An 11,303-nucleotide genomic window follows, 5' to 3' on the forward strand; every position below is an offset into this window, starting at 1 on the left:
TTAAGCTATGTTGTGAAGGTCTAATATTTTATAAGTCTGTATGTATGCGTTCCATACATTGGATGTTTCAGACACTGTAAGATGCAGGGATTTACGTCTTCACGAAATTCAGCTGTATAATTGTGTTTAATTATAGAAAGAAGCTAGCTCAACGTCTCCAGGAAGCAGAGGAACAAGTGGAAGCTCTAAATGCCAAGTGCTCTTCTCTGGAGAAGACCAAGCTGAGGTTGCAAATGGAAGTAGATGATTTGATGATGGACGTAGAAAGGTCAAATGCTGCAGCAGCTGCCCTGGACAAGAAGCAAAGGAACTTTGATAAGGTGATTGTAACTTGTTGGCAACATCCTTTATTAGCTTGCATTCCGTGACTCTTTGAATAGCATTGTCACCACTAGCAGGCCTTTAGAAACTTATATACCCAAATTATGTTCAAGAGGAGAAGACTTTTGTGTCCATTTTATACACTGATCAGTCACTAAATTAAAACCACTAACACGTGAGGTGAATGTCATTGATTATATTGTTACAATGGCACCTGCCAAGGGGTGGGATATATCATGAAGCAAGTGAAAACAGCAAGTCGTGGGGGGTGTTTCTGCTATGCAGTGGTTATAACTTATCAAAAGTGGTGCAAGATAGGAAAACCGGTGAACCTGTTTCAGTCATGGGCGCCCAAGTCTCATTGATACATGAGGTCATAGCTGAGCTGCCGCCTGCATTATAAATGGTTCTAGAGGCCAAGTATTGAGCAGCAGCATTTACTAGAAGAGGTTCTAGAGCTCAAGACAAATCCACGGTATTCACAAAAGTGTATTCTAACGGCTGAGTTGATGTGCACTGTTCTAGATTCCAAAACTCAGCTGCTATGTACATTACAATGGTTTCGGGGACAAGGCTGAGCTGATGCATATGAAAACACAGACTTTGGGTGATATAGTATATTGCTTGCACTATGCATGTCTATATTCCCCACTGACCTTTGACCACATAATGTTAATAATTTCAGTTTTCTATGTCTGTTTCAGATTTTGGCTGAGTTTAAGCAGAAGTGTGAGGAAAGTCAAGCAGAACTGGAAATGGCTCTTAAAGAGTCGAGGAGCTTGACCACAGAGCTTTTTAAACTGCGTAATGCTTACGAGATGAGTCTGGATCAACTAGAAACTGTAAAACGAGAAAATAAGAATCTTCAACGTAAGTTCATTTAGGTTTGTCTTCATTTGCACTTTTGAACAACTCTCAAGACAAGAAAAAAAAATGTTCTTACCCAGCTGAAATAATATAAGTTACTTTGAAATCTAATCATAATTTAAATCTAGAATATGTCCATCTAGCATCTAGCTCCAGGTGTGACTTCCCTCGAAGTGATGGGACAGCAAGAGAGTTGATGGCAGAATACAGAAACAGGGCATCGCTTGTTTTCACATTAGCATCATATTTGTAGCTATTTTAATTTTAAGATGGCATTCAAAGTCGTGTTGTCCACTTTGTTTACCAGATTTTTATTCTAACGCGTTTGTAGCAACTGTACCCAAAACAACACAGAATAGGCGCTCAGTGTAATAACAGGGTATAAAGCAGCAGTGAACCAGCAGGTATTCCCAAACCTTGCTAGAATTCAAAATGTGACAAAAGAAAGATGTGCTAAATAGTTTATTAAACACTGTTTTTTCATATACACTTTTATCTTTTGGCGCGGTTGACCACATTTTTTGTTTCCTGTCACGATGTGTAGCAACTGGAGGCATTGCCCTTTAATAAAAAGGTGAACGTTAAGGTTAACTATGTTATATTATTTGAGAGTTTAACGCCCCTCTTATGTGGAATCAATATATCTTGTATTATTTTAAATAAATGATTTCTTCAGCTATGACAAACAGTGAATATGTTAGAGTATCATTATAGGACTAGGCACTGTTACTGCTTTATCTAATTGAAGTGGTTATAATGTCTGGAGTCCCCGGGTGCTGTTCTTCCATTCAGTGTTAAACATGTTTAATGTTTTAACTCTAAACCAGTCCCCAGAAGCCCATCTACTCTGTGCTACTTCAGCTAATGTGAAGCATTAGCCTGAGCATCAATGAGCGGCTAATTCAGATTCTCATTCAGTTTTAAACTGCTCAACAATGGTTTACCATTAAATGGAAGAACAATGTCAGGGTACTCCAGGTATTATTGCCATTCAAAAGGATGAAATGGTTCTAGTGCTTACAGTGACCACTTACATGCAGACTCAGGTGGCGATCTACTATGCTTGATATTAGCTCTTTTTCACTTTAAATAAGGCTTCTGCATTGAGTTTTTAACTATGTTTTGATATTAGAGGAGATCACGGACCTCACGGATCAGATAGTTGAGAATGCAAAGAACATAAATGAACTGGAGAAGAGTCGGAAACAAGTGGAGCAGGAGAAGGCCGAATTGCTTTCTGCTCTGGAAGAAGCAGAGGTAAGTTAGATTACTGGGAAGAGGGGAAGAGATTTTAATTCAGGTGTGGCTAACCAAAAAGTGCGGCAGGATTCTAAAAATGGCGCAGTCAGCAGGAGCATTCCATTGGTGTCAATGCCCCACTTTTCTCGTAGTGACAGAAGTCTTCATAGTCATATTTATGTAATTAGCATTAAGTCGATAGTTTTATAACATTTTAAGCAAATATATTTTACTTACATATTCCCTCCTTATTGTAAGTATCATGTTTTATAACTGGTGCATGTACCAGGTGAGAAGAGGGTCTGGGTAAAAACCCAAAATGTTCCAAGCATAAAAAGTTCAAGTTAAATATGTTACATGATAAAGTTAGTGGGAAGACAATGTGTAATAAAAATTTGCTTGTAAATACTAAAATATTTGGTAGTATGTGTGTATATACTTGTGTGTGTGTGTGTGTGTGTAACATCTATACTGTGTTTGTGTGTTAATGATTGCATGGGCCTTTTCAAAAACTTTAATAAAATCGCTTTAACAGGGAAGTCTTGAACACGAGGGGGCAAAAATCCTGCGTATACAGTTGGAACTTAACCAAGTGAAATCCGAGGTGGACAGGAAAGTTGCAGAAAAAGACGAGGAGATTGACCAGATTAAACGGAATAGTCAGAGGGTGATCGACACACTTAATTCCACTCTGGAGTCTGAAATAAGGAGCAGAAATGATGCCCTCAGAGCCAAGAAGAAGATGGAAGGGGATATTAATGAGATGGAGATTCAAATGAGCCATGCCACTCGCCAACTGGTAGAGACTCAGAAGCAACTAAAGAATGTTCAAGCCCAGCTGAAGGTTAGTCCTGGCTCATACCCCAGTGTTCAGACCAGCTCAGCGTTGGCACTGACTCCTGGCACAAGCCAAGTTCAGGGCAGGTAGTGGTTGATTGCTGCCATCATTTATTTCCATATTGACCTTCATAAGACCATGGTGATCATGGTTTCAATACATCTTTATAGCTTTTATTGTTGACTTGCTTAAAAGGTAAAATCTTGCCAAGTCTTGCTTGAACTGATGCCTTGTACATGGTTTTAAATGTTGTTCTTTATGTTTTTGTGTCAGGATGAGCAATTGTTGCTTGATGACTTGGCTCGAGACAATGTGGAGTTGAAGGAGAATTTGGGCCTGGCTGAACGTAGGAACCACTTACAGCAAACCGAGATCGAGGAAATCACTGCAGCACTGGAGCAAACAGATAAAGCACGCAAACTGGCGGAACAGGAACTTATTGATTCTAGTGAGCGTGTCCAGCTTTTACATTCACAGGTATTTCTCTTCTGCAAAACATCAATCACCAAATGCAAATTTTGAGACAAAAAATGTCTGACAGGTACTTATTTTTTTGGTATGTTTATTTTTAATGCTTTGTTCCTGGTCTTACCTATTTTTCTTTTTTTGTTTTTGCAATGTTTGTAGAACACAAGTCTGATTAATGGTAAAAAGAAGCTGGAAAGTGATGTGTCTCAGCTTCAGATTGATATGGAAGAAGCCATCCAGGAGATGAGAAATGCAGAGGAAAAAGCGAAAAAAGCAATCACAGATGTGAGTTTTTTTTGTGGTATAAAAGATTTTCGCACATTTATCATAAGCGCAGAGCTGGTAGGTTATTACCTATCTTCCAACTAAACACAGAATACAGGAAGACCTTTTGGCTGGATCAATGTCCACTCCAGAGAATATTTTGCCAGTTTTTCATTCGGGCATAGAATCTGTGATATATAGAGATTGTGAACCCTCGTATTACATTTTTTTTTAAAACTTGCCTCTCTCCATTAATCCACCCTAGTTGATATTTCAGAGAACAGAAGTTATTTTTATACCGTTATTATATTCTATGACCATAACAGGTGCTGTCTGTGAATTCTAGCAACACGAAGGAAAATTCAAAACTCAAGTAAAACTACAGTAGATCTCTAGTAAGCACATAGGGTGTGAGAGACATATGCCACATCATGTATTTTATTACTTGGCCCTTCTATTAATACGGGCAATTTGCTTGCCAAGTTATCTGGTTGTACTGAGCAGAAATGCCATCTGACACTTTTGGTGAAATTGAATAGGACTCTATGTTAATGCCTGCTAAAATGTTGATTTGCTTTGTCATCATAGTGTTTATTGTATCACTCACTACCTGCAATTTTCATCCTCTTATCCAATACTAAGGGCAAATATTTTTGAATAATTAGTAAAAAAAAAGTGCTTTGAATAGTTATTTACTGTACTTTATTATGAAAAGACAACAATTGGTTTATTTTTAAAACCATAAAAATCTGCAGTGTAAAATGAAAAGACACCAGTAATTCAAAAGTTTTTTTTTTTTTGTGTGATTCTGTTTCGATTTTCGCGGTTTGTGATAGAAACCCCTAGATGTATTGATCCTTTAGCACGCTTCTCTCTTTTCAAAGGCTGCTATGATGGCTGAGGAGTTAAAGAAAGAACAAGACACTAGTGCTCACCTCGAGAGGATGAAGAAAAACCTGGATCAGTCGGTGAAGGATCTACAGCATCGTCTTGATGAAGCTGAGCAGCTGGCATTGAAGGGTGGCAAAAAGCACATCCAGAAGCTGGAGACGAGGGTGAGCAGAAAATAATGGGAAATGTGAATAGAAGTTCAAAAGGGTATCACTATAGGGAATCTCTACTGCTTCACCAGGAATGTTTGGAGGCAGTGGATGTACAGTACAGCTTGTAAGTGGTTTGTAAGCTGTGGCTGTTCATCTGACCCTGAGATGTTATTGGGGCCCAAAACATTACTATGGTAAACGTCTAATATTTACTGATGAAGATAATTCCTTTCAGAGACATGTTACACATGAGACTGTGCTGGAGATGAATGTGTTTTTGTCTTGTCAAGCGGAACAGGTTGTAAGATTGAGCATGAAGTCCAGAAATACAGTATCATTTACCTTTCAAACAGTTTTCATAATAATGGTTTGGTTTTATTCATTTAAGGTACGTGAGCTGGAAAATGAGCTGGAGAACGAACAGAAACAGAGTAACGAAAACATCAAGGGGTTCAGGAAAGTGGAAAGAAAACTTAAAGAAATCACATACCAGGTGTGTAACTAGTTTGGGATAGCAATATGAATTGTATTCTGTATACATACCATTAGAAACGGTCTTGGATAACTTTTTGGGGAGTTGAATCTTCCAGTCCAACTTGCTTTTTATGTTCAGAAAAGGAATAACCATAAGTTGACCCTAGGTGGCCGCCTAGGGCCCAGAGGGTAGATAGGGTGCCCCACAAATATGAATTTTCTTGGCTACATTTACCATCCCAATTTGAAGAATGAAGGAAGGGGGAATCTGAAACCTTCTCTGTTTATGTTGGTATCTTCCCTCTTTAATATGTCTACCCATATAATACCGTATTGACCGCATAACCTAAATTGTATTTTAAAACCTTGATGTATCCCTCAATAAACTACAGCTTGCGTGTGGATAAGTTTATCTAATGTTTTGTGGGTTTTTTTTGCAGTCAGAAGAAGATCGCAAGAACATTCTGAGACTTCAAGACCTGGTCGATAAATTACAATCAAAAGCCAAGTCCTACAAGAGACAGGCTGAGGAATCAGTATGTATTTGAAAGATTTATGTAAATTGAGGCATGAATAAAAAGTTTTAGCCTTTGGGCAGTTCCAGTTTAACACATAAATAAAAACAAAAACAAAAAAACTAAATATGAATTTAAAATTCCAAAATGATAGGACTAATGCAAAGTACACTGTTTAGTTTTTTTCGTACACACTTAATGGAACATTAGATATAACCAAAAGAAAAGTGCAAAAAGACTTAGATCAGAGGATTCTCACTTTAATTAACCTCCTATCTCTAATGCACTTTTTCTGGAGGTGCAGATCATAACTGTTAGGATTTGTTAATTTTACTGTTGAATCCTATGTTCTGTGTATTAGGAAACTATAAAAGGAATGGGGAGATCTATATTCAATGTTATGTTGCAAAAATTCTAAAAGAGCGAGGTGGGATAAAAGAGCAGAAAGTCACTAGACACAGAGCTAGACACAGAGGCCTTGAATGGGCAAAAAGAACAGTGAGTGTAAACAGGGCCTGAGTTCCTGTTAGACGGAGTAGGTACCGGCTAGGAGTATACCTGGTGGTGATACCTGGTGATGGTGGTGCAGCAGGTCCTACTCTGCATGTTAAAGCCCCCTCCCCACCTGAACAGAGGCTGCAGGACTCTGGGATCCATGTGTTCTGTCTGAGAGATTTTAGTGTATTAGCATGTTATATATTCACAAATGGCTCTCAGATATTGTAGTAAAATAGAACTTCTCTTTACTTCAGTACACACACATAAAATGACATAACACAAGAGAGACTAACACAACAGAACAAGTGCATAACTTCACTATGCTGCCATCTACTGGAAGGTGGACTGCATAAACCTCAATACATCACAGAGATCGTGATCTGCTCATGACCTCGCCTACTTAGACTGGACAAAGTAATCTGTGCATGGCTCTGCCCGGTAAGATAGAACACAATGATCTGTGCATGGCCCCGCCCCATCAGACTGGACACAGTGATCCGTGTCTGGCCCCTCCCCCACGGATCGGACACAGTGCATGGCCCCATCCCCACCCAGACTGAACACAGTGATCAGTGCACGGCTACGCTTACTGCTACACACAGTGTTACACTCACACTGCTAAACATACTACTATCCACCACATTGTACAGAAACAAAGACTATTACCTACACTATATACAACACAGAACTACACACACATACTGCCACACGCACACCACTACACATGCTGCTAACCACAATGTCGTACGCACTTTACACATGCGCACAAAGATATGTATTCAGACATATGCACACACTTCTACACATGCGCACTCTACATGCGTGCGTGTAGTAACCTGATGGAGGTGGTGTAACTCTAGAATCACATAGACACACAAGCAAACCTACTTTAATACCAATTACAAGTAAAATATTTAGTATTGTTTGCATTACACACTATATTTATACTATAAAAGCCTAATTTAAACTACATTGTATCGGGATACAAGAAAAAGATACACAGCCTATTTGGGTTCTAGTTGTGAAATGTCTTGTTAGTCCTAATCATCACAGCAACGTTTTTCTAACACAGGATGAACAAGCCAATACCCACCTTTTCAAGCTCAGGAAACTTCAGCATGATTTAGACGAGGCAGAGGAACGGGCAGATATTGCTGAATCCCAACTGAATAAGCTCAGAGGAAAAAGTCGAGATTTCGGTGGGAAAGTGAACGAGCTGTGAGAAGTTTTACTACAAAGAGTAAACAAAAGGCAAGCTTTATACTATTGTTAGAATAATTGACAAATGCATACAATGAGAGGAGATTTATAGAGGTAAAATCTGGTGGCCATCACTAAAACTACTGGTGATTGCTCCACTTTTACACCTTTGCACCACTTTTCAGATCATGGAACTTTGATACATCTCCCCGACTGACCAGCTTTACAAAACCTTATTATACAGACTGTGACAGTGCAGTACAGGAAGGTACTCCTGTCCTCCAAGCTAGCAATCTAGACCATACTTTATCAAAATTGTCATAAAAAAAAAATGAAATTCCGTTACTCGCGGGTTCTCGTGGGTTCTGATCCATTACTCGTGGATTCATATGATTGCATGCCAGGAGCTGAAGAAAGACGATTTTGACATTCGCAAGGCAGAGCTTCAGTTAACTATAACGTTCTTCATCTGTACCCTGGGCCACCACACACTGTGTGGGGTATGCTGCAGAGCCAATTTAAAAGGCCAATGATCACACACATGCAAAGACCTTGCCACATGCAGCTTTAGTAGTGAATGTGGAAGGTTGAGACAGCTTTGTCAAAAAGTAAGACTAAGGTTCCATCGTGTTGTGGACCTGAGTTTAATGATCTCTTGGTAAGAGACAAGCTATCACAGCCAGTCAAACTATTGAGCCTTGATCCTAGGAAAGTGCATGCAAGTTCTTAACTTAAAGTATTTTACGTAGATCTTTAGCAGGTCCACCTCTTCTCACCTTATGAAATACGAAATATGAGGTAGAAGAAAAGATGGCTCTTAAATTTTGTAAACTTGGTGAGCTAAATCTGACAGGTCAGGTCTTCAGGTTGTCCCTAACTGAGCACACGTGTAGTGATGACGCATGTTCTTACTCTGGAGTTGTCAATTGTCAAACATTACTGTTGTTGATTTTGTAGATATGAGAAGTAACTGTGCAATTATTGTGTTTCTTTGCAGGTTGCAGACCGTAAAGCAAAACTTGCACTGATGTGGGTATTAAACAGGAACTGGGGATCTGGGGAATATTTTTTAATGTTGAATAAAGCTGGATTTGTTAAATGTCATGATTTTCCTTTGCATTTTTATTTTGATATGTTATAGAGCACTGAAATACTCACTTAAAACAAAACCCTGCATATCGGTAAAAGTAAAAAGTGATCTGTAAAGAAAAAAATCAAATGTGTCAATGTGATAAATTAGATTATGCTCGATTTTGATATAAAATCACAATTATCCCACAGTTAACTGGAGTAGCTATTAATTCTCCAAAAAATATTGAAACTGCAATGTTGAGGAAAAAAAGTGGAAATGATCATTAATCAGAGAGCGGATAATAGCCAACATGGTAGAAAAGATTAATTTAAAATATAGTGTGAAATTTATCAAAGTGTTATAAATAACAGTGCAAACAATGCTTAGAGATTAAAGGGACACTATAATCACCAACTTTAGCTTAATAAAGCCGTTTTAGTGTATGGCTCATACCTCTGCAGTTTCACTGCTCAATTCTCTTAATTTCGGAGTTAAATCCATTTTGATTCTGTTTATACAACCCAAGCCACACCTCCCCTGGCTGTGACTGACATAACCGGTGTGAAAAAAAAAAGAGGATTTACTTTTAATCAGATGTTAACTTACTTTAGAAGTTTTTATTTCTTTAAGACTACACAGCTATAGATGTAGAGATATAGACAATCAGAGAGGATATATTTTCTTTCTAATACACTGTGTATATCTCCACATCTGTAGTTGTGCAGTCTTTATCAATTACCAGACAGGAGAGTTCTCGTTAGAAACATCTTGATTCTTTTACTTAGTATTTTAGTATTTTATATAGTACAATAAGGGTACACACCCAGGATAGTACTGGTGCTATCCAAACTGGGCAGATTAGTGGTGAAAAATCTATAGTCCATCTAGTTTTGGATAGTTTATAAATGCATCTTTCATCAGAGGATACAAGTCCGTCAAGACTGATATTAATGTGTTGCTCAGGGAGATATGCTCTCTTTTTCAAGCCAATTTCATTGCTGTTTGGAATAAAATCTCAACACACGTCACTTCTTAGCAGTCAAGGAACACATGAATGGAATGTATTGAATGAATGTATGGATTTGCAACAGGGTTGATGTTTCAGGAGGGATAAGCCATATGGCAAATGATTTCGGTAAACTAGAAATATGGTCAGAGTTGTGGGCACTTAATGTGGATAAGTGCAAGATAATGCACCGTGGACGTATAAACCCAAGGGCAGAGTATATAATATTTGGTACAGTCCTAACCTCAACATCCGAGGGATTTAGGGGTGATTATTTCTGATGACTTAAAGGTAGGCAGACAATGTAATAGAGCAGCAGGAAATGCTAGCAGAATGCTTGGTTGTATAGGGAAAAGGAATCAGCAGTAGAAAGAGGGAAGTGCTCATGCCATTGTACAGAACACTGGTGAGACCTCTCTTGGAGTATTGTACGCAGTACTGGAGACCATATCTTCAGAAGGATATTGATACTTTAGACTTCAAAAAAGGGCTACTAAACTGGTTAATGGATCACAGGGTAAAACTTATCAGGAAAGGTTAAAGGATCTTAACATGTATAGCTTGGAGGAAAGACGAGACAGGGGGATATGATAGAAACATTTAAATACATGAAGGGAATTAACACAGTAAAGGACAGTATATTTAAAAGAAGAAAAACTACCACAACAAGAGGACATAGTCTTAAATTAGAAGGGCAAAGGTTTAAAAATAATATCAGGAAGTATTACTTTACTGAGAGGGTAGTGGATGCATGGAATAGCCTTCCAGCTGAAGTGGTAGAGGTTAACACAGTAAAGGAGTTTAAGCATGCGTGGGATAGGCATAAGGCTATCCTAACTATAAGATAAGGCCAGGGACTAATGAAAGTATTTAGAAAATTGGGCAGACTAGATGGGCCGAATGGTTCTTAACTGCCGTCAAATTCTATGTTTCTATACACACACTGGAAGAAAACATGCCAAGAATCACGCTGAGTAGAGTCTAGAAGATGGCGGTTTGGTGAAACGTACATATTATATAAGTCTCTTGTTGGCCTCTTTCTCACCCTGGACCACATTTCCATTTACTTGAATACTATAGGGATGGGGTAGAAAGGGATGTTCTAGCAAAATCCCACAAATGCCTTCAAGCCTCTAACAAGGCACATTTCATGCCAACTGCATGGATCTGTAAAAAGTACGCAGCTGAGTTTGATCATCTCTACTTTTTTAGTATGCTTCAGGCCCACAGTTGATTGGTATTAAACTCAACCAGTCACGAATTTACCCAAGATACAGAGTAGAGTACAGCATACTGATGGAGGCCCCTTGAAGATCCTTATAGTCCCACAGGATGTCACAATCTACAGTAAATTTCCAAAACCACTAAGTTCCTTAAGGTCTTTGGACTTTCATATTGAGGGTTCCCTTGGGACATTCACAATATAATTTAGACAATTGTAATACAATTCATTACCTTGCAGAGAGCAGGTCTACTGGGGTTTTGGACATAGAGTGAC

At 38.6% G+C, this 11,303-nt stretch overlaps 1 protein-coding gene across 1 annotated transcript in view; it reads left to right on the plus strand.

The window, feature by feature from the left end:
- The window catches only part of LOC134611833 (myosin-1B-like), a 43,015-nt gene extending 35,242 nt beyond the window's left edge, over nt 1-7,773 (plus strand). Inside the window, exons 31-40 of the mRNA XM_063456092.1 lie at nt 137-320; nt 1,026-1,191; nt 2,321-2,445; nt 2,963-3,271; nt 3,539-3,742; nt 3,893-4,018; nt 4,882-5,052; nt 5,429-5,533; nt 5,955-6,050; nt 7,600-7,773. Coding sequence (XP_063312162.1) covers nt 137-320; nt 1,026-1,191; nt 2,321-2,445; nt 2,963-3,271; nt 3,539-3,742; nt 3,893-4,018; nt 4,882-5,052; nt 5,429-5,533; nt 5,955-6,050; nt 7,600-7,749 — 1,636 coding nt within the window. The 3' untranslated portion in view covers nt 7,750-7,773. The remainder of the gene's footprint in view (nt 1-136; nt 321-1,025; nt 1,192-2,320; nt 2,446-2,962; nt 3,272-3,538; nt 3,743-3,892; nt 4,019-4,881; nt 5,053-5,428; nt 5,534-5,954; nt 6,051-7,599) is intronic.
- Nucleotides 7,774-11,303: the final 3,530 nt, after the last annotated feature.

The sequence above is a fragment of the Pelobates fuscus genome, chromosome 5 (assembly GCF_036172605.1).
Source record: "Pelobates fuscus isolate aPelFus1 chromosome 5, aPelFus1.pri, whole genome shotgun sequence".
Classification (NCBI taxonomy): domain Eukaryota; kingdom Metazoa; phylum Chordata; class Amphibia; order Anura; family Pelobatidae; genus Pelobates; species Pelobates fuscus.